The sequence below is a fragment of the Ochotona curzoniae genome, unplaced genomic scaffold (genome assembly GCF_017591425.1).
Source record: "Ochotona curzoniae isolate NIBS_2020 unplaced genomic scaffold, NIBS_Ocur_1.0 contig_54, whole genome shotgun sequence".
Taxonomy (NCBI): Eukaryota; Metazoa; Chordata; class Mammalia; order Lagomorpha; family Ochotonidae; genus Ochotona; species Ochotona curzoniae.
In genome coordinates, this window is record NW_024466464.1 from 3,055,242 (window position 1) to 3,077,862 (window position 22,621).

Below are 22,621 nucleotides of genomic sequence, written 5' to 3' on the forward strand. Positions count from 1 at the left end.
CTGCAGCTGGCCCTCGCCCTCCGGCTCAGCACAGGACTCCCTGACCTCCCAGGGGGCCACATGCCCATGAGCATACGAGGGTGCAGGTTTGTCCTAAGACCCCTTACTCTCCCCCCACTTCATATCCTTGGGTGGTGACAAGGCAGCAAGGGCTCACCCGGATGAGTACGGCACCTGCCGGGTACAGCCGGAAGGGTAGCAGAAAGTCACCCTAGAGCTCGGGCACTGAGGCCGACCCAGGGGGAGAAGCCCTCGAGATGGGGGCGGGGAAATCTGTCGAGCTGGGTGCATTGGAACTGGACTAGGCAAGGGCAGTCTGGCCCCAGGAGGACTCGGCAACCCAGAGAGGAGCCCACGGAGCGGGGAGGGATGCCGGGAGCTGCTCGGCCAGCGGTGGGAATGCCACCTCTGTGGGCAGCTGCCAGCAGTGGGAACGCCGCCTCTGTGGGCAGCTGCTCGGCCAGCGGTGGGAATGCCACCTCTGTGGGCAGCTGCTCAGCCAGCAGTGGGAGTGCCGCCTCTGTGGGCAGCTGCCAGCGGTGGGAGTGCCGCCTCTGTGGGCAGCTGCCAGCAGTGGGAATGCAGCCTCTGTAGGCAGATGCCCGGCCAGCGGTGGGAACGCCACCTCTGTGGGCAGCTGCTCGGCCAGCGGTGGGAATGCCGCCTCTGTGGGCAGCTGCTGGGCAGGCCTGGAGCCCTCCCTCCGGGTGCCTGCTTGGAGGTGACTGGAACAGTAAGAAGTCCACCTGTGGCTGTGGGATGTTCTCCCGGGGGCCCAGAGATGGGCGTCTAGTCCAGCTCCCTCAAGGCTGCAGCCTCACCTTCTAGACCAGAGGGCGTGGTGCAGGAAGATGTGTGCCAGGCAAGGAGGGGCGGGTCTGCCAGAACCAACGGGCCACCTGGCACTGCACCAGGCCTTGCTGCCGACCTGATGCGCCAGGAGCCTGTGGCTGTGCTGTGTAAGGTCTTCCCCATGAAGTACCCACATATGTGCACACACACTGGTACACTTGGCACGGTGCAGGGCAACCAAGGTGAGCAGCAGGCTACCAGCTGAGGGGGGAGACGCCTGTGCCCCGAGCCACCAGAAAGCCCGGTGAGGAGGTACTGGGGGTAGACTGGCCCCCATTTGCCCTGCTCCCCTGGAGCCAGCCCTGGGTGGCAGGTGCAGATGATGGGCCAGTTCCATTCCCCTAAGGCTTGTTCTTCCTGTTGCCTCTGGCCACAATAGGACTGTCAGTCAGGGAACCCCACGCATCTTCAGAGGCATGTGTTCAGGCTCCCTGGGGTCGCCCGGCTTGGTCACACTCCCCCACCCTGCCCCCACACCCCAAGACTGCAGTTTGGTGGAGAGATAGGCAGAGGAGCTAACTGGGGGTTCTGAACCCCCAGGCAGAGAGGAGCCTCCAGCATGCTTGCTGAAAGGGGGCTGGCCTCCAACCACGCAGGGACACCCTGTGCTCCGTGGCCAGGGGCCCTCAATTTCCTTCCCTCTCCTCCTCGTTCCCTCCAACCTGTACGCCCCCACCCTGCCTTCTTGCCCTGCCCTGCCGTGCCCTGGCTCGGGAGTAGCCAAGGGGCTTGAGGAGGACAGCACGGATGCCAGCCCCAGTTCCTCGCGGTCTCTGGCCATCACCAGCTCCTTCACCAAGATGGTAAGTGCCCCCGGGGACCTGGCCCGTACCTGTGAGCAGCAGTGTCCATCGTCCCCCGCCCCGCGGCAAGCAGCTTCCTTAAAGCTGTTCTGGGGGCTCAGCATGTCTTTACACCTTCTCACTGCCTCCCTTCCCAATTTAACACTTGGTGGGAGGAGATGGTCCCTGGGGGGCTGCAGGCATCACACAGGTGGCTAGAGATCCTTCCGCAACTCCTCAGCCCCAGGCGGTCCTGGCAGCAAGGCAGCAGCTGCAGGGAGTCAGGGCACGCAACAGAGCTGAGGTCCAGGGACCCCTCCCCTGACCCAGCACCTGCCCACTCCTGGGCTCCAGCCAAGCTGCACAGAGCCAAGCCAGATCCTAGCCCCCAGGATCAGTAACTGCCCCCAAGGGGACGCCCTAGGAGGTGTGTGGGCTTAGCTTCCCAAAGCGTCCCCACAGGAGCCAACCGACAGCTGCGGGTGGCAAAGCCCTGGGCTCCTTCTGCCAGCCACCCTCGCCAAGAGCTAGTGGGCCTGCCCCCAGAGGCCGCAGTTCTGCTGTGCTGTCCTGGGGTCTCTGCTTCCTGTGCCCACCCTGCCCCTGTGCCGGGGGCCTGGAGCTCAGCCACCTGGGCCGGAGCCTGGGCCCGTGCCCACTGGCACCATCCCTGGGACCAGCTGTGTGACCAGATGAGCTCCAAGCTCGGCGGGCAGCAGCATCGGCGCCAGGCTGCCCCCAGTCCACTGTGTACGCAGTCCATGCTGCCAGGGCCTGGAGTCAGAGCCCGGGGCCTGGGGTGCAGAGCCTGGGGCCTGGGGTGCAGAGCCCGGGGTCTGGGGTCAGAGCTGCCGGGGTCTGGGGTGCACCCACACGCCCGGGGCCTGGGGTGCAGAGCCCGGGGCCTGGGGTGCACCCACACGCCCGGGGCCTGGGGTCAGAGCCCGGCTCCATGACGTACCCACACCCACGTTTGCAGCAGCCCCACCGAAGCCGGAGCAGCATCATGTCCATCACGGCTGAGCCCCCAGGAAACGACTCCATCGTCAGGCGCTACAAGGAAGACGCGCCTCACCGTAGGTGGGTGGCAGGCAGAGGCCCATCCCCTGCCGTGGACCAACCAGACTGTCCTGGCGGTCCTGGGGACCCCGGGGAGAGGAGCTGGGATGGGGCCCACTGTGCAGAGAAGGCAGTGGAGCACCTCAGCAGCCACAGGCTGGGGCTTGGCCCCAGGCTGCCCAGGAGGCTGGCCCCTGACCTGCGGTCCCAGCCCTTGGCTCTTGCTGCCTGAAAGTGAGAGGTCAGTAAGCATCTTGCTCACACCCTCCCCGCCCGCTCCACCCCGCCAGTCCTCACACAAGCAGTAAGGACGCAGCTGAGGTGCACCTGGCATTAGCTGGGTACTGAATGCAGCATGTGCAAAGACGGGCTGTGGCGTGCCTTCTGGAAGTTCTGAGAGCAGGCAGTATCCGTGGTCCTGCAGGCCCTGGTGTGGACCGTTGGAGCCCACGCTTCCCCAGTGGGTCCAGAGTAAAGGTGCAGGGTGAGCAGGAAAGGCCAGTCCTGCGTAAGCCCAGCCGCAGGCCCCGGCTCTACAGTCTTCCTGTATAGCCTGCTCTGCTCCAGCCGGTATGGTGAGGCACACAGGGCCGACAGAGGGCCCATGAACCTGCACCCCTCACCCCTGCTCTGCTGTCAGGGCCCCACTGTCTCTCCTCTGCCCACCCGCCTGCTGTGCTCCTGCCCACACTCAGATGGAACACTCCAGAAGCTTCCCTGCCCTCGCCCACCTGCACGCGCATCCGCACGACGCCTCCCCTGCTCCTGCCCACACTCAGCTGGAACACTCCAGAAGCTTCCCTGCCCTCGCCCACCTGCACGCGCATCCGCACGACGCCTCCCCTGCTCCTGCCCACACTCAGCTGGAACACTCCAGAAGCTTCCCTGCCCTCGCCCACCTGCACGCGCATCCGCACGACGCCTCCCCTGCTCCTGCCCACGCTCAGCTGGAACACTCCAGAAGCTTCCCTGCCCTCGCCCACCTGCACGCGCATCCACACGACGCCTCCCCTGCCCCGTTTGTCTTGCAGCACAGTTGAAGAAGACAACGAGAGTGGCGGCTTTGACGCCTTAGACCTGGATGGTATGTAGCTGTCTGCGAGCTTTTGTAGGCACCGTGACCACACAGGTGCTGTCTAGTGGGAGCGTGGCCACCTCTGCACACCTCTGACCTCGAACCTCCAGCAGAACCTCCCCAGGGAGGAAGAGACCCCATAGTAGGTCCTCAGGAAATGTGTGGCACCTGAGCTCCGGTGGGTGGCGCCAGGAGCCACCCTGGGTGCTGGACAGAGGTCGGAATCGAGTCTGGGTTTTCTATTGCTTCTGAGAGCTACAGCGTGCCCCCATCCCGGACACCTGCAGCAGTGTGGCCGGAGCCAGGAATCCAGTGCAGGCGTTCCGCTTGGGTGGCTGGCCCTGTAGCCTGAGCCATCAGTCCCCTGCTCCCCAGGGTTTGTGTTGGCAGGGTCAGGAGGTACAATCAGGGACCCATGCCAGGCCCTCTGCATCGCCAGCTGGATGCCCACCCCAGCTCTGGGGCCTGTGCAGTCTGACCTAATTGCCGGTGTCAGCACACAGTGAGGACACAGGGTCCAGGAGCTGCTGGGAGACTGGAAAGCCTGGAGGGCCCGTGACAAGCGCACATGTGGGCTGCAGAGCGGCCTGCACAGTCTCAGGGGCAGGGCTGGCACCAAGGGAGAGGCACACATCACGCTGCCCTGAGGTGGGCAGTCAGAGGCAGGCCCTGACAATGGGTGCAAGGCTGTGACAGTCCTCACCTAGCCACCACGGAAGGGAGGGAGGGTCCTAGGGTTGGATGACCTGCTGGCCCGGATGGACAGCACACGAGGTCAGAAATGACAGCAGAGTACAGTGGAGCACCAGCCAAGAAGGCAGGGGCTGCCGATGTCCCGTGGGCAGACGCTGTGGCCCTGGGGCCAGAGGACACAGGAGGAGTGGCCACAGTCTCTGGGGACAGGGACAGCAGCCCCTCAGACCTGGCAGCCCCAAGCCCGGCCCTGAGCCGTGGGAGGCCAGCAGGTGCTAACTGGGTGGTTGGTGGAGGCACAGCTTCTAAAGGCAAGAGAACTAGGAGGGAGTGCTTTTGCAAAGCTGGGAACAGACTCCTGGGCAGCCGTCCAAAGGTTTTCTGCAGCGTCAGGAAAAGCCTTTGTCAGGGCCACCGCTGGATTCCTAGGCATGTACGGGGCACCTTGCCCTAGGGCCCTTGGCGTCCAGCAGGGCAGGGAGCAGGTAAGCAGGGCAGAGCCCCCGTATTGGGCCTACCCCTCTTCCTGCCTTGTTCTATCCCCACAACCCATTCCAAAATAGACCAGAACTAGGAACTGCTCGGAAACTCCCCTTCCAGACGCAGATTCTCAAACCCAGACAAGCTGGTGAGGCAGGGGATGGGCTGCATTGCAAGATGCAGAGACTTGGGGTCCCGTGCCGGGGCCCACCTCCTCCTGCCCCCTGCCTTGCAGATGACAGCCACGAGCGCTACTCCTTCGGACCCCCCTCCATCCACTCCTCCTCCTCCTCACACCAGTCCGAGGGGCTGGACGCCTACGACCTGGAGCAGGTCAACCTCATGTTCCGCAAGTTCTCCCTGGAAAGGTACCTGGCGCTCACATCACAGGGGCCCCCGGGCACCCCAGCTTCTCTGAGGGCCCCTCCTGGATCAGAGCATCCGCAAGTCAGAGGCTTCTTCCTCTTAGCCCTGCTCAGGCGAGGACGCGCAGGCCCACAGAGGCAGGAGCCCGGCTCAGCACTCGGAGCTCACTGGCCTGCGACTCTGTGACCCCTTGGGAAGTGGGCAGCACAGGTCCTGGCATCTTGCCGTGGCCACTGCAGCCAGGAGGGTGGCCCAGCTGCTCATGTTTCGTTGAGCAGGAGTCAGGTCATCTGAGAGTGCCCGCTTCAGTGGCCAGGGAGGTGGCTGAACGGGCGGATCCAGGACCGCTGCATCCCACCACGTGCGCGTGACCTGGACAGGGCTATCGTCCCTGCTAAGCCGCAGTCTGACGCTGTCTTCTCTCCACCCCAGACCGTTCCGCCCCTCGGTCACATCCGGGGGCCACGTGCGGGGTCCCGGGCCCTCGGTGCAGCATACGACGCTCAACGGCGATGGCCTCATCACGCAGCTCAGCCTGCTGGGCGGCAACGCCCGCGGCAGCTTCATCCACTCGGTCAAGCCGGGTTCCCTGGCCGAGAAGGCGGGCCTGCACGAGGGCCACCAGCTGCTACTGGTGAGGGGCCACACAGGGAGAGGGCACACATGGCTTCCGCCCTGGGCTGGGACCCGGGGATCCCTGAGCCCTGCCAGGAGGAGCCACACGGAGAGCTGCCCACACCTCCGAGTCCTTCTGTCCCCAGCCCCTCGCTTGTGTGTCTGAGCCGACGAACACAACACACAAACATCTACACACTCACACACACACACACACACTCTGCTCCTGGGGAGTAGATGGGTGGGGGGCAGGAGCACCCCCTGGGCAGGGCCTGGGCGGAGACACGGACACCCCTGGGAGGGGAGCTTTGTTTCCACCCTTGGCTGGGGAAGAGTCCTCACTTCCTTTGTGGAGCGGGCTGCCCCCACCCCCGCGGCACCCTGCCTGCAGAGTCAAGGGGGATGCCGTGTCTTGGTACCAGCTTGAAGGATGCATCCGAGGCGAGAGGCAGAGCGTGCCCCTGGACACGTGCACCAAGGAGGAGGCCCACTGGACCATCCAGAGGTGCAGCGGCCCCATCACCCTGCACTACAAGGTCAACCAGGAAGGTGAGCTGCCAGCCCACACCATCCAGGTCTCCAACTGCCCTCCATGCCCCCTCGGGTCCACCTGCACCTGCCTCGGCTGCCAGCTAGGCCAGGCAGGCACCATGTCTCCCAGACAGTGTTAGAGGAGTCCGTTTCTGCCACGTTTGAGGTTTGTTTCCTTTCTCGAGCTTCAGGGCAGCCTCACTGACCGCGTGGCCTTGTGCCATGTTCCCCGGCCCTCTGCCGGCCTCCAGCAGGTTTTCATCTAAGCTCCCGTTTCCCGGCCAAGACTGTCAGTTCTGGGTCCTTTCTCACCTCCATGATCATCTGGAGCTAGGACTTAGTTCTAGCCACGGCCTTATGAATGTTTCAGCAGGGCATGACTGAGCAGCTTCCCCACCCAGCCACTCTGCTCTACTGTAGGGCAGAGGGGCTCATAATGGCAGCCTGGTCCCAGCTGCCCCATGAGCAGGCAAGCACTCCCGCTCCCAGACCTGGCTTCCCCACCCTGAGGGAAGTTAGGATGATGCTGTGCACCCCGGGCAGCGGTGCCAACACAGGCAAGGTGAGGGGCACCTCGTGGAGTCGTGTGGCCTTCAGGAATTCCCAGGAAAGGATTCTAGTGCCAAGATGCCAGGGAGAGACTGGAGGGAGCCCGGCTTGGGCTGGGAGGGAGTCGGGAGCCCTAGCCAAGAGTCCAGCTCCTGCAGCACTGGACTGGAGCTGGGAGCGTCCACCCCACAGGCTGCCATGACCCTGCCTGTGCTGGCAGTTGGCACTCTGAGGGCCCCACCATAAAGCACCTTGAACCCACACACCTCCAGAGACTTCTGGCACCTGTGGCAATGTTACCGGTTGTTACACTGCAATGCTTGGGGAGCAGTGAGGGAAGACCTGGAACCTTAGGACAGGTGCAGTTTGGGAATTTTTTTCTGACATTTGGTTGAACCTGTGAGTGCAGAAGCCACAGGGAAGGAGACCGACCATGGCCCTGAACCTGACGGGTGTGCCCACCATGAGCTGGTAGCCCCTGGGAGCCGTGAAAGGACGTGCCTTACAGGGACTTCCGGAGGGCGCTGGAATGCAGGGGGGATGGTGACAGTGAGTGTGGGTGGCACGTCTGAGAGCATAGACCATTTATTGTAAGTTTCATGTCCGTTTAGGAAAACCAAACACGAGGACCCTACCACGACATGAAAGGTTGGGAGGTCGTAGCCAGCAGGCCAGTGTGGGGTGTCGGTGCGGCTCAGCATAGTTTTGAGCGCTGGGCTTCCTGGCAGCCAAGGCAAAAGCGGAAACTTGTAACTGCCGCTCACCAGGAAAGAAAGCCTGTGCTGCAGCCAGGAACTCTGGGGGTGACACGGCGTGGGCAGTCAGTAGAGGGTGCATAGATGAACAGCCAGGGGATGCCCTCACAGGTGAACTCTGGGGGTGACACGGCGTGGGCAGTCAGCAGAGGGTGCATAGATGAACAGCCAGGGGATGCCCTCACGGGTGGGCTCTGGGGGTGACATGGCATGGGCAGTCAGCAGAGGGTGTGTGCACAGATGAGCGGCCAGGGGGTGCCCTCACGGGTGAACTCTGGGGGTGACATGGCGTGGGCAGTCACCGGAGGGAGTGTGTGTGCACAGATGAGCGGCCAGGGGGTGCCCTCACGGATGAACTCTGGGGGTGACACGGCGTGAGCAGTCAGCAGAAGGAGTGTGTGTGCGTAGATGAGGGCCAGGAGGTGCCCTCGCAGCCGGGCTCCAGGAGTGACAGATGGCCAGAGGGTATGCACGGATGAGCCTGGCGGCCGGGGTCTGCCCTGGGTCTGAAAGCCTGTCCCTGCCCAGGGTACCGGCGGCTGCTGAAGGACATGGAGGAGGGGCTGATCACGTCTGGCGACTCCTTCTACATCCGCCTGAACCTCAACATCTCCAGCCAGCTGGACGCCTGTTCCATGTCCCTCAAGTGTGACGACATCGTGCATGTACGCGACACCATGTACCAGGACCGGCACGAGTGGCTGTGTGCACGCGTCGACCCCTTTACCGACCATGACCTCGACATGGGCACCATACCCAGCTACAGCCGGTGAGGGCAGCGGCGGCGGGGGCCCCTGTCTCCCTGGCCCTGGGGACAGGGGGACATCAGCCATGGGGCTCACAGCGGAGCTGGGTCCACCTCCTCCAGGAGGCCTTCCTGCCCCTTTCCCCTCCGGGGACACGACTGCATCCATCCAAACATGTTGCCTGGGGCCGCCGGACAGAGGGGCGCTCCGTTTTGAACCCTCTCGCTGTGTGGGCTCCTCACCTCTTTCCTGCAAGGCACGTCCGTCACGCACATAGCCATGCGGTGTTATGTCCGCAGAGCAACCCTCATATCTGGGTTCCTGGAGCCCAGCAGGTTGTGGTCAGCCCAGGGTCACAGGTGGGACACCGAGGCTCAGAGATGCCCCATCCCAGGAGGGCATTGGCCAAGGCAGGACTCCCAGGCCGCTGCACCCCTGGGCGCCCACCCCACCCACACTGCTTTGCTGCAAACCCTAAGGCTCCCCTTTCCCCCCACCCCCCAGAGCCCAGCAGCTTCTCCTGGTCAAGTTGCAGCGCCTGATGCACCGGGGCGTCCGGGAGGAGGCAGACAGCGGCCACCACACCCTCAGGGCACTCCGGGTAGGTGGGAAGCCCAGGACGCAGGGCCACCCTTCCTCTCCCCACAGCCTCCCTCATCCCAGGGCTGGCAGGGGAGCCCCAGCCCTGAGCCCACGTTTCCAGCCCCAGCTGGGGCATGGGGCTTGATGCATCTCTCTGGACTCTGTGGAGCCCTCTCTCCTGCTCTGAGATCCCTGCCCGTGGACAGGCAGGCGCATGGAAAGCTCCACCAACGACTGTTCCACTTCTCCCAGAACACCCTGCAGCCTGAAGAGGCTCTCTCCACCAGCGACCCCCGCGTCAGTCCCCGCCTGTCACGGGCCAGCTTCCTGTTTGGCCAGCTCCTACAGGTAAAGACCCCGGAATGCGTGCTGGCCTGCCCTCAGCCCTGCCAGCAGAAGGGAACCCCACTGTCCCAAGGATGGGGAAAGCATGTGGCTGAAAGAAACCCGGCTGCTCGGAATGTGGAGTCCCACAGGAAACCAGAAGCGGCGGTTTCACAGATTGAGACCAGGCTGAGCAAAGAAAAGCTGGAAAGCCAGCAAGCTGTTTAGGACCTCGCTGTCCGCAAGCCCGTGCTCGCCTCTCTGAGGCCAGCGATGGCCTTGCCCTGGCAGCATGGACCACGCATGTGCCGCGTCCAGGAGCAACTCCCCACCCTTGCCAGAGCGCTGTGTGCAGCCCACAAAAGGCTGAGCGTGAGCTGAAACGGGAGCCAGGACTGTGTCCCCGTGTGGGCGCCAGCCACAGGGCATGGCTGGCAGCTTGTGGAGAATGAAGTTAAAAGGTTTTATTTTGGTGCAGAAAACAAGTGTTGAAGTCCAGGCTCACCAACGTCTTCCTCTGGTCCCCAAGCAGAGGTACCCAGTGAAGACAGTGTCGTGGATTTCAACACTTGTCGGCACCCAAACAAGCCTACATTTTCATTGTATTTGGAAGACAGATTCTCTGTTCACCGGTTCACTTGCCAGATGCCCACAGGATCCAGGGCGGGACCAGGCTGAAGCCTGGAGCCAGGAACTCCCTCCTGCTCTCCCACTTGGGGGGCGGGGACTCCGGGTGCACGCTCACAGGGACAGAGACAGGACCCACCCCAGGCACTGACTCCATGCCACCTTCCCCGTGAACTTCCCAAGTACCCCACGGATGCCAGTGGGTGCTCTCTGCTGGTCCTGATGCTTTGAGGAGGGCTCTCAGGAAGGCGGGGGCGAGTCCTAAAGCCCAGGTGGACTCGGCCAGGGAGCTGAGGGATGCCCGGAGGCAAGGAGGCTGGGGCAAGGCCGGGCATCTTCCCAGCCCAGCTCAGCAAGAGTCCAGCGGCGTGTGGCCCGTGATGCCAAGCCCTGCGGCCCTGGCTGCCTCCTCGCTGGGGTTGCAGGGGTTTGAAGGGACTGGAGGCCACCCCGGGAGTATGCTGCCCCCCAGCAAGCCACTCTGATTGGGGGAAGGGGGCAGGAAAGCAGGGAGAGAGATGTGCCAGGCAGCTGTCCACGGGGCAAAGGGAGGGATTGCTCCAGAGAGATGGCAAGGACCTGGTCGGGTCCTAGAGAACAGGTGTCTGCCCTCTCTCTAACCGGTCACGACAGCTGCCACGGGGCCCAGGGCAGAGCCAGGATGGAAGCCCAGGGCGGCAGGAGGCAGCAGGTGCTGGGAGTGGGCTGTGCCTCACAGCCCTCCCATCCTGCCCTGTGCAGTTTGTCAGCAGGTCTGAGAACAAGTACAAACGCATGAACAGCAACGAGCGTGTCCGTATCATCTCGGGGAGCCCCCTGGGCAGCCTGGCCCGCACCTCGCTGGACGCCACCAAGCTTCTGCCAGAGAAGCAGGAAGGTGCGTGAGGAACGCGTGGTCTCGGAGAGGCAGGGGAGGCACACAATGGCCTCCTGGGGTGACTGCCCAGCCACACTCGGCCCCTGTGCCTGGGAAAGGGGGCTAGCCGGCAGGACCTGCGGCCGAGGACAGGCCATGTCCTCACACGCCCGACCCAGCCCTGCCCTGCCCGCCGCCACGGCCGATGGCTGGCCTGGCCCTGCCCTTCCCCACAGCCTCCCGATGGGGGTCAGCAGCATGGGCGGCTGCCCTGCGGAGGGGCTGGTGTGACCGTGCTGGGGCTCTGTTGGTGACCTCTGCTCCTTCCCCAGAGCTGGATCCGGACAGTGAGCTCAGCCGGAAACTGAGCCTCATCCCCTACAGCCTGGTGCGCGCCTTCCACTGCCAGCGACGCCGGCCCGTGCTGTTCACGCCCACCACGCTGGCCAAGACGCTGGTGCAGAAGCTGCTCAACTCAGGGGGCGCCATGGAGTTCACCATATGCAAGTCAGGTGTGCGGAGACACAGGGCTGCCCCAGTGTGCTCAGAGTGCCCAGCCTCGGCCTTCTCTTCCCTGTACTACTCAGCAGTCACGGGGTAGCCAGGAGTTCGGGCCCACTCTAGGCTGTGGCCAGCCACCCCCTTGTGCCGCCTGGCTCAGGGAGAGGAGCCCAGCCCAGCTCACCCTGGGACCTTCACAGAATCCTGAACATCTGGGGCTAGCAACACCACGAATGTCCAGGCCTGATTTGTCTGTTGTGGTAAAAATAACATGAAATGTGCACATTCCCCGTGCTGAAGTCCCCTCGGGAGGTCCATGTTATGGCACAGCCCTCAGCCAGCTCTCCCCAGAGAGAGGGTCACTGCCTAGTCCCAGCAATCCTGCTCCATGTCGCGTCTCTAGCTTGGGGCCAGGCAGGCTCTGCATCCAGCCACCTGCAGGAAAGCAGCAGCCACGTCTGAGGATCTGGCTCAGGTTGGACAGGCCGAGCCAGCCTTTGGGCAGCTCCAGGCCCTAGGAGCTAATGGTGCCCAGACATGGGCTCCATGCCTCACCCAGCGGAGGCCACGGCCCCACCTCCCTCCTTGGCGAGGCCTGGCATGCCCTAGCCCCCCCAGCTCAGCCCTTGGGCCACAGGGCATTTTGAGGGTGATGGCACCCTGCTCCTGCCCGACTCCCCAAGAGCCTCAGGCTCGCCAGGGATAGGCTGGGGAGATTGCTCAGCAGAAGCAGACTCCAATGGGTGCCAGATTTGGCTGAGCTCTCTTAGCCCTAGCCCCTGCACACTGCTCCTGCCTGCTGCCACATTTTCACACCTGGTGACCAGAGCCAGGGTCGGGGGGAGGTTCTCTTCCTCCTCTCAGTCTCTTTCCCTGATTCTGGGGAGCCAGTGGGTGAGTACATGGATGGACAAAGGCTGTTGGACAGATGGGTGTGTGGATGAATTTCTGAAAGGATAAATGGATGGATGGATGGTGGGTGGGTGGGTAGATGGATGGATGGGTGGGTGGGTAATGGATGGATGATGGGTAGGTGGATGGATGGTGGGTAGTTGGATGGATGATGGATAGTTGGATAGAAGGACGGTGGGTGGATGGATGGGTGGATGGGTGGATGGATGGGTGGATGGATGGATGATGGGTAGTTGGATAGAAGGACGGTGGGTGGATGGATAGGTGGGTGGATGGATGGGTGGATGGATGATGGGTAGTTGGCTGGATAATGGGTAGTGGGATGGATGGATGGTGGGTAGTTGGATGGATAGGTGGGTGGGTGGATGGATGGATGAGTGGATGAGTGGACTGAGACTGCACTGGGGACCAGCGTCACCCCACGGTGCCTGGTCTGCTTCTCCTGTGAGACTGAGGAGGAGGGAGATTGAGAGCCTGCAGCCTGCCCTGATTATGGAGTGGGGCCTTAGCCGGCCTACCAGAAGAACAGAACACAAACGCAGCTGGAGGGTGTTGGCCATGCAGCTGTGCGGGACCCAAAGGGGGTGAGGCAGGGCCTGTGGGGGGATGCTGGCACCCTTGCGCCATGTGCCCTGTCCCTGCAGATATTGTCACGAGAGAGGAGTTCCTGAGGAAGCAGAAGACGGAGACCATCATCTACTCCCGGGAGAAGAACCCCAACACGTTTGAGTGCATCGTCCCCGCCAACATCGAAGCTGTGGCAGCCAAGGTGAGGGCCAGGGGAAGCTGGACGGGCTAGTGTGACAGACCTGCCCCCGTGCCTGCCTGCCTCTCCCTGCATCTGCCCCGCCGGCTCCCCATGCACCTGTGTCCTTGGGCTGTGTTCGGGCTTCCCGTGTAGCAGTCACCATCTATTTTTGTGAGTTTGCACACCTTGGAGATGTATCTGTCAGGCAGTGATAATATGTGCCGGCACTCCAGGGTGAGAGACGGGGTGAGCAACGCCTAACGGGCAGCAAAAGTGGGACATCAGGAGGGTATCCGTCTGCACATGAGGTTGGTTTGTGGTGCTCTTGCACAGAGCGTGACATCCTGGTTCAGAGCCCCTGGCCTCCCGCCTCCCTCCCTGGAGCCTGTGCCCTCTGGCCAAGACTCAGAGCGCCTCTGCAGGCCGGCCGTGGCCTGATCTCTGCTGTGCCTGTGTACAGAGCAAGGGTGGGGCTGGGTCAGCCTGTGGCCCTCGGGGCTTGTCCCGTGCCCTCTGACCGGGGGTGCAGGCCCCACATGGACCCCCACACAGCCTGGGGGCGGTCAGGACCCCCGCCGAGCCTGGGCCACTGTCCCCACAGAACAAGCACTGCCTGTTGGAGGCCGGGATTGGCTGCACCAGGGACTTGATCAAGTGCCAGATTTACCCCATCGTCCTCTTCATCCGGGTGTCCGAGAAGAACAGCAAGAGGTTCCGGTAGGTTCTGAGACCGGTCCCGGCACCCCACGCACACGTGCGGATATGCACGGCCTCATGCAGTTAGATCCACTTATCCACACTGGCACACACATTCGTGCCCAGTCTGTAGGGGTGGGATACCCAGTCTGGGCCCTCAGCCCTCGCGTGCAGCAGCGCATGCGGGGGACCCCAGCAGCAGGGCTGGTGTGCAGGGAAGCCTTGGCTCAAAAGCCCCCTGCCGTGATGGGCGGGCTGCACAGGTGCCGGAATATCTCTGAGCGGAGGTCGTCCAAGGCAGCAGTGTGGGCAGGGCAGCGAGGGAGGCAGGGCCACCCCAGCCGGCACCACGGCTCCCGCACACCACGCATCCCCGCAGGAAGCTGCTGGCCCGGCCCGAGACGGAGGAGGAGTTCCTGCGGGTGTGCCGGCTCAAGGAGAAGGAGCTGGAGGCGCTGCCCTGTCTCTACGCCACGGTGGAGGCCGACATGTGGGGCAGCGTGGAGGAGCTGCTGCGCGTGCTCAAGGACAAGATCAGCGAGGAACAGCGCAAGACCATCTGGGTGGACGAGGACCAGCTGTGAACGGCCGCGGGCTCTCGGCACAGACGCACCTACAGAGGGCGGCAGGGACCAGCTGTGAGCGGTCGGGCTCTCAGATGCAGAGCCAGGCCCTATGGCACTGCAGTGTGACTGGCAGGAAGGTGGGTGTGGCCCACCTGCGGGCAGTGTGCTGCCCGCTGGCATTAACACATCCCGACTGCTCGCTCCATTCGTCTCAACTGTGCAGGGGCCGACACGGTGGCACAGCTGGTAAAGCTGCTGCCTGGGCCACCGGCATCCCATAAGGGCACCGGTTCAAGTCCTGGCTGCTCCGTTTCCGACCCAGCCCCCTGCTAATACAGCTGGGAAAGCAGCAGAGGACGGCCCAGGGACTTGGCGCCCCATGCCCACATGGGAGACCCAGATGGAGCTCCTGGCTTCAGCCTGCTCCAGCCCTGGCTGTTGGAGCCACCTGGGGAGTGAACAGGTGATGGGAGACCCAGAGATCTTGGTCTTTGAAAAATTAAAATCAGTTTACAAAAACACGCGCAGGTTTTCGGAGGTCTTCAGCTCCCAGGCCTCCCAGGGTGGGGCTGCTTCACTGTGGACTCAGCCGTGTCCCTCAGACACTCCCCCTTGCGCCCTGACTTGGGTCCTACACGGGAGCGGGTCCTCTGGTGGCTGTCTGGGCACCCCGCCCTCGCCTGGCCTCGCTGCGCTGGGGCTGCGGGAAGCTGGGCGCCCTGGCACAGCAGGCTCCGGAATGTCCCTCTCCTTGCCCCCCACAAGCAAACCCACTGTGTGCCCGGAGAGAGCATGCAGCCCAAGCAGACCAGGCCCCACGCCGCGTCAGCAAGAAGGCTGGGGCGCTGTGAGGGACACCATTGCCTGGCTTCCCTCTCACAGAACCCCAACTCTGCCAGGGGCCTGTGGAATCTGTCACTTTTCCTGCAGCCAAAACAGGGAGTGGAAAGAGGGGAGGTTGAAAAGATACACACAAACAGCCCTTTCCTGCAGTGACTTGCCTGGATGCAGCTGTGATGGCTGGAGCCCCAGCCGTGATCTTAGCTCTCGAGGCGACCCCAAAGGCATGAGAGGTGCGACTACTCAGAAAGGATCCAGGGTCACTGACGACACCGCGGAGTAGCTGCCTCAGCCTGGAACGCAGAGGCCAATGGCCATACGGGGCCTCCTGGCCAGCCCAAAGAGGGGCGAGGGTGCCTGGCCGCACCTGGCGGCCCCATGTTCCTGTCGCTGTCCCAGGCTCTGCTGGAGGAGCAACCTCAAGATAGCCCCATTTGCCTTGGAGGCCTTTAGGAGGGAGCCATGTGGACGGAGCTGAGAGGTGAGGCGGTGTGGGGTGCCACCACCTCCCCAGCTCTGCCCCTGTCTCTTGGCTGCACGTGTGCGGAGCCTCCGGCCGTGCGTGCTATGCCGGGTGCACACAGCCTCCACACACGTGACCATTCTGGCCTCCTGTGCCGTTCCCCTCATGGCGACTCCAGCTCACACTTCCCGTCCTGTACTGAGCCAGGGTGGCACTCGCTGCCATTCCTGCTCCAGCTCCAACAGGGCAGTAGGCAGCACAGTACCCCCTCCGTGTTATCATCCACGGCCTGTGGGCCACTCAGTGTGTGAGGCTGTGACCCTGCAGGACGCTCAGTGCAGGGGCTCTGACCCTGTGACCCTGTGACCCTGCAGGGCACTCAGTACAGGGGCCGTGACCCTGTGACCCTGTGACCCTGTGACCCCTGTGGCCCTGCAGGGCGCTCAGTAGAGGGGCCGTGACGCTGTGACCCTGTGACCCTGTGACCCTGCAGGGTGCTCAGTGCAGGGGCCATGACCCTGCGACCCTATGACTCTGTGACCCCTGTGGCCCTGCAGGGCAGTCAGTACAGGGGCCATGATCCTGTGACCCTGTGACCCCTATGACCCTACAGGGCACTCAGTACAGGGGCCGTGACCCTGTGATCCTGTGACCCTGCAGGGTGCTCAGTGCAGGTGCCATGACCCTGTGACCCTATGACCCTGTGACCCCTGTGGCCCTGCAGGGCAGTCAGTACAGGGGCCATGACCCTGTGACCCCTGTGGCCCTGCAGAGTGCTCAGTGCAGGGGCCATGACCCTGTGACCCTGTGACCCTGTGACCCTACAGGGCGCTCAGTGCAGGGGCCATGACCCTGTGACCTTGCGGGTCACAGCTCCATGCAGGGTGTCCTCCCCAAAGCAAGTGGCTTTCCTGGCTCCGTGATGTGACTGGCGGTTGCTGCCAGCACAGCCTCCGCTGCTCCCTGGGCTGTGCCCTGCTGTGCCCCGCTGTGCTCCCCTGGGTCGGGAGGTGTGAGCTGGAACCTGGTGCAGCTTTGCCACTTTCGCACTGAGAATTTCTGCATCATCCACGTTCACCGAGGACACTGGACTAGTTTGCAAAAGAATGATGTGGGGTCGGTGCCGTGGCCTAGTGGCTGAAGTCCTCACCTTGCATGCCCCAGGATCTTATATGGCCACCAGTTCTAATCCTGGCAGCCCCACTTCCCATGCAGCTCCCGGCTCGTGGCCTGGGAAAGCAGTGGAGGACAGCCCAAGACCTTGGGAATCTGCACCCGCAGGGAGACCCGGAAGAAGCTCCTGGTTCCTGGCTCCTGGCTTCGGATCAGCTCAGTTCGGCCGTTGCGGCCACTTAGGGAATGAACCAGCAGATGGAAGATCTTTATATCTCCTTCCCTATATATCAGACTTTACAATATAAAATAAATACTTCTTTAAAGAAATAAAGGAAAGATGTATTTATTTATTTGAAAAGTAGTGTTAGAGCATCTATTCAAGGGGTTCACTCCTCCAGAGCTTGGCCAGGCCGAAGTCAGGAACTCCATCCGGGTCTCCCACGCAGGAGCAGGGGCCCAGACACTCGGCCACCTTCGTCACGCAGGTCCCCCACGCGGGAGCAGGGGCCCAGGCACTCGGCCAACCTCGTCACGCGGGTCCCCCACGCGGGAGCAGGGGCCCAGACACTCGGCCACCTTCGTCACGCGGGTCCCCCACGCAGGAGCAGGGGCCCAGGCACTCGGCCACCTTCGTCACGCGGGTCCCACGTGGGAGCAGGGGCCCAGGCACTTGGCCAACCTCGTCACGCGGGTCCCCCACGCGGGAGCAGGGGCCCAGACACTCGGCCACCTTCGTCACGCGGGTCCCCCACGCAGGAGCAGGGGCCCAGGCACTCCGCCAACCTCGTCACGCGGGTCCCCCACGCAGGAGCAGGGGCCCAGACACTCGGCCACCTTCGTCACGCGGGTCCCCCACGCAGGAGCAGGGGCCCAGGCACTCGGCCACCTTCGTCACGCGGGTCCCCCACGCAGGAGCAGGGGCCCAGGCACTCGGCCACCTTCGTCACGCGGGTCCCCCACGCAGGAGCAGGGGCCCAGGCACTCGGCCACCTTCGTCACGCGGGTCCCCCACGCAGGAGCAGGGGCCCAGACACTCGGCCACCTTCGTCACGCGGGTCCCCCACGCAGGAGCAGGGGCCCAGGCACTCGGCCACCTTCGTCACGCGGGTCCCCCACGCGGGAGCAGGGGCCCACACACTCAGCCACCCTCGTCACCCGGATCCCCCACGCGGGAGCAGGGGCCCAGGCACTCGGCCAACCTCGTCACGCGGGTCCCCCACGCAGGAGCAGGGGCCCAGGCACTTGGCCACCTTCGTCACGCAGGTCTCCCACGCAGGAGCAGGGGCCCAGGCACTCGGCCACCCTCTGCTGTCTCACCTCATGGTAGCAGGAAGCTGGATGGTAAGTGGAGCAGCTAGATGCGAACGGTGCCCGTATGGGATGCCAGCGTTGTGGGTGCCCACCATGGCTCAGTGCCAGTCCCTATTCTTGTCACGCCTTGTTTGAGTGTGGCACTGGGCTCGTGCGGTGAGTCTGGCAGACCTCCATCCGGTTGAGAGTTCTGGAAGAGTTTGTCAAGGACGGGAACCGGCTTCTTTGAAGTACTTTTACAAAGCCCAGGAATGCAGCCGCCAGCCCTGCCACCGTCTCCTTGCACGTGTGGCTCGGCTGAGGTTGCCCACACCGTCTCGCCTTCACCGTGGTCAGCTGGGGGCACACCCGTCCCAGGGCCGCTGTGGCCGTCAGGGTGTGGCCGCGCTCGCTGCCTCAAGATTGCATTGTGGCTGCCACAGATCGAAGCATCACCCAAGGGGCCCCAAGCATGGAGCAAGGGGAACAGGAAGCATGGGGGGCCTCCTCCTTATGTGGGACCTCCCTCTTGTGATGGAGGAAGTCCTACCGCAGTGCCCCGTGACCTTTGCACGTCTCGTTGGCCAGGGCCACCTCACCTGCCCCCAGACCATCCATCGGCTGGAGGAAGGGGTGGCCGTCATTGGCTCTGCCCACCGTGGCTTTCCCCAGGGGTACACGGAGCCTCCCCGGAAGGATCAGGGCTGGCCCCCGGGCAGGGCTACTCCTGCTGGCCTCCCAGGGTGGGTGTGTCCTTGGGGCTGGGTCCACTCTCTCTCCCAGCCTCCACACCCGCCGTGAGCAGCTGCCACGGGACCCCAAGAGGCTGTGGGCTGAGCTGTCTTCTGACCTCTGACCATGACCTCAACAGAACCTTTCCTTGCCCAAATGACCAGCTCTCGGCGTTCATAGCCACGCCAAGAGAGTGGACATGTCAGCACGGAGGCCGGCCGGCGTGTGCCGTGGGAGGCCGGGGAGGAGGCGGGCTCCTTGAGGCCATGCTAGGGGAGCAGGGCCTCCAGGAGTGGGAGCCGTGCAGGAGGTGTGGCAGGAGTGTCACGTCTCCTGTCCCTTGCTTGCCAGCCCTTAGCCAATGGCCTGTGCCCACACACACAGACTCAGGGCTGTGGCCCTGGCCGAAGTCGTCACATCAAGGCAGCCCCTGGTGGGGTCCACATCAGAGAGGCCGTGGGAGACCCAGAGAGGCAGGGCAGAGGTCGGGGAGACACAGTCACAGCCTGGGGATCCCTGCAAGAGATGGGTAGGACCCACCCCACCCGGGCCTGGCACCCAGCGGGTACTCAGTAAGTGCTTGACGGACCACCATCTGAGCTCCCAGGAGTATCTGACCGCGTGCTGGAGTGAGGGCGTTCCAGCCCCCACCGCCAGCCCCGTCCCCACCCCCCGACCCTGCGGTCTGCAATCAGGGCTGGCCCAGCAGCCCCTCTCCCCAAACCAGCATGGCTGGGGCTTATAAGAATGTTCTAGAAACAGGCAGGGGCAGCCAGGCAGCAGCACAGAGAAGAGGACCAGGGTCTCTGAGCAACAGTGGGCACACTTAGCGTCGGGCCTGGTGAGGGTTGAGGGGCGCAGGGCAGGAGCCCCTCTAGCCACATCTACAATGGCCCTGACCTAGAGCTGCGCTGGGCACCCTGAGGTGTCAACGATAGAGACCGTGGACAAGTATAGTCTCTATTTGCAACAGCACATGTGCCCACGCCTCCAGCAGTGACACGCAGGCACACGTGCCCGCGCATGCCGGGCCCGCTGCCTCGTTACCTGCCGGACTCCGGGATGTACAGCGCTCAGCGCCGCCAACACCGCACGCAGTGGGTGGGGCGCTCTGGAGGGATTACTGTGTGAGTGTGCCATAGCCGAGGGGTTTCTGGGCAGGCCTGTAGCCCCCTCTCGTGGTGGCAGAGCTCCACTGCACGTCCTGTACATGGAGCCTGTGTGTCTGCACGTACGTGTGTTGGGGTGTCTGGGGGGGGGGGCTGTATGGCAAGGCAGGCTCTTTGTGTGTAGGGTATGTGTGGCTGTGTGTGTGTGTGTGTGTGTGTGTGTGTGTGTGTGTGTGTGTGTGTGCTCTGTGTGTGTGTGTCTGGCTGTGTAGGCTGTGTCTCTGTATATGTGTGTGTGTGGCTCTGCAGGCTGTGTGTTTATGTGTGTGGCTGTGTAGGCTGTGTGTGTGTGTGTGTGTGTAGCTCTGCAGGCTGTGTGTGTGTGTGTGTGTGTGTGGCTGTGTACACTCAGGTGTCTGCTCACACCAGCGTCTGAGCTGTCAGGTCCTGGTGTCCTCAGGCAGGTACTGCAAAGTGCACAGCCCCTCCGCCCGCACCCCAGCACCCCAGTCCAGGGGTGGTGTCAGGTGCCTCCCAGGGCAGCCCCCCACTTCCCATCTGCTCCAGAGAACCCTGCCAGCTCAGCAGACTCAGCCCGCTGGTGGACCCTGACCCCGAGTCCTTGGCAACATCAGTCTCCCGGGATCAAACTGCTCCCTCTCTGTCCCGGCACCTGCGGGCCACGGAACACCTCCGGGAAAGGGCCCCCACGGAACACCTCCGGTAAAGGCCCCCCACGGAACACCTCCGGTAAAGGCCCCCCACAGAACACCTCCGGGAAAGGACCCGGACGGAGTCTCGCTGTGCCACTCCCAACCCAGCACTCCAGGCAGGTGGTAAACGCCTGTGGTGCCGGGATGATGGCTTAGCACCCTGCCCAACCCGGGGACCCTGCCACCTGCCCAATTCAAGCCCACCTTTCAGGCAGGTTTGCCTTCACGGAAGTTGCCCACAGCCACAGCAACTGCAGCAGACGGTCTGACCCGAGAGCTCCATCAGAGTGCTTCCCGTCTGCGGGTGGGAGCGGGGCTGCACACCCGTTTGACAACAACCCCAGGGGCCACATACATACAGGTTTGAGCCCCAGCTGCTCTGCTTCCCATCCGGTTCCCGCTGACGTGTCTGGGAAAGCAGCAAAGGACGGCCCAAGACCTCAGGCACCTGCACCTGCAGGGGGGACCAGGAGATGCTCCTGGGTTTGACCTGGTCCAGTCTTTCCTGCTGGAAGATCTGTCCCCATGTCCTCCTCTGTCTGTAACCCTGCCTTTCAGATGTTTGTTCAGATGCCGCGTCAGTGAACTTTCACAACACCCTTGTATATGCAACGCGCAGGAACACATATTCACACATGCTTGCCGATGCAATAGGCAATATGTAACCAAGTCGGTGTGCGGAAGGCGTGTTTGTGCTGCTGCTGTGCTGATTGCCCACACTGTTTCCTTTTATGATCAAGGTGTTGGTGTTCACAAAAGGTGAACTCCACCCCAAGAAAGATGATGCGTCCCCCAGGCCCTGTGGGGCGTCCAGGGTCCCTGTGTGGCTTCCAGGGTCCCTGTGGGGCGTCCAGGGTCCTGTGGGGCGTCCAGGGTCCTGTGGGGCGTCCAGGGTCCCTGTGTGGCTTCCAGGGTCCTGTGTGGCTTCCAGGGTCCCTGTGGGGCGTCCAGGGTCCTGTGGGGCGTCCAGGGTCCCTGTGGGGCGTCCAGGGTCCCTGTGGGGCGTCCAGGGTCCCTGTGGGGCGTCCAGGGTCCCTGTGGGGCATCCAGGGTCCTGTGTGGCTTCCAGGGTCCTGTGTGGCTTCCAGGGTCCCTGTGTGGCTTCCAGGGTCCCTGTGGGGCGTCCAGGGTCCCTGTGGGGCGTCCAGGGTCCTGTGGGGCGTCCAGGGTCCCTGTGGGGCGTCCAGGGTCCCTGTGTGGCTTCCAGGGTCCCTGTGTGGCTTCCAGGGTCCCTGTGTGGCTTCCAGGGCCCTGTGGGGCTGGCATCTAGTGTGAGCTGATCCCACGCTCTGTGCCCCGGGCGGGCATCATGCTGTGGACGCAGAGACACCATCTACACGGCGATGACTGCACAGGCGGCACACGTGGCCCTCCTTTCCAGAGCCACCTGTGCTCCCCTGCCCTCTCCCCCTTGGGGAGCACGGGGCTGTGCCCACACCTGGCCAAGGGACCTCAGGTAAGAGCCCGTCCCCTCTGCACCTGCCAGCTGCTGCTGCTGGTGGCTGGTTCACGAGCAGCCCCAGGTGGGCATGCAGGTGCCATGGTGGGAGAAGCAAGGGATAAACCAGCCAGTTCAGGGGAGGCCCGCTGCCCGCCACCCCCTGCCCTGGGTAGCTGTGAGCCCGGTGCCAGGCCGTCTACCCTCAGGGTGGCCACCTGACTCCCACATCCCCCAAGAGGAAGCTTCTGGGTGCTGCCAAGGGAAGGGATACAGGATTGCAAACTTGGGGCTGTAGCCACCACCACTGTTCCTTTCTAGAGGGTTCTGCTGGTCCCACCCTCCCCCCTCCCCACCGCTGCACAGGCACGCCCTCGCCCCCCCACCTCCACCGCGGGCTGGGATATAAATTAAAATTCAATTTCATTAAAGCCAGTGAGCAATCCATCGCTGGCTTGGCTCACACACCAGGCAGGGGCCCCGCGTCCCCCGTGGCTGTAAGTCACCGGCCTCCCGCTCTCACACACAAACTGCTGGTGCCGCGGTTTCCTCCCAGATTTACAGCGCTGGCAGCGTCTGCGGCCTGAGTTACAGCCGCGGGTCTG

The 22,621-nt window shown here is 63.5% G+C and overlaps 1 protein-coding gene across 4 annotated transcripts in view; it reads left to right on the forward strand.

Moving 5' to 3' along the window:
• The window catches only part of CARD11 (caspase recruitment domain family member 11), an 84,047-nt gene extending 69,494 nt beyond the window's left edge, over positions 1–14,553 (forward strand). For 2 of the 4 annotated variants that reach the window (XM_040990039.1, XM_040990038.1), the window contains exons 12-25: positions 1,567–1,655; positions 2,614–2,714; positions 3,725–3,777; positions 5,177–5,309; positions 5,740–5,941; positions 6,345–6,471; positions 8,286–8,526; positions 9,008–9,104; positions 9,338–9,433; positions 10,778–10,913; positions 11,225–11,404; positions 12,950–13,074; positions 13,655–13,770; positions 14,129–14,553. In XM_040990039.1, the coding sequence (XP_040845973.1) occupies positions 1,567–1,655; positions 2,614–2,714; positions 3,725–3,777; positions 5,177–5,309; positions 5,740–5,941; positions 6,345–6,471; positions 8,286–8,526; positions 9,008–9,104; positions 9,338–9,433; positions 10,778–10,913; positions 11,225–11,404; positions 12,950–13,074; positions 13,655–13,770; positions 14,129–14,333 (1,901 nt within the window). In that variant the 3' untranslated portion in view covers positions 14,334–14,553. The remainder of the gene's footprint in view (positions 1–1,566; positions 1,656–2,613; positions 2,715–3,724; positions 3,778–5,176; positions 5,310–5,739; positions 5,942–6,344; positions 6,472–8,285; positions 8,527–9,007; positions 9,105–9,337; positions 9,434–10,777; positions 10,914–11,224; positions 11,405–12,949; positions 13,075–13,654; positions 13,771–14,128) is intronic. The other 2 variants (XM_040990040.1, XM_040990041.1) reach the window with 2 other exon arrangements.
• Positions 14,554–22,621: the final 8,068 nt, after the last annotated feature.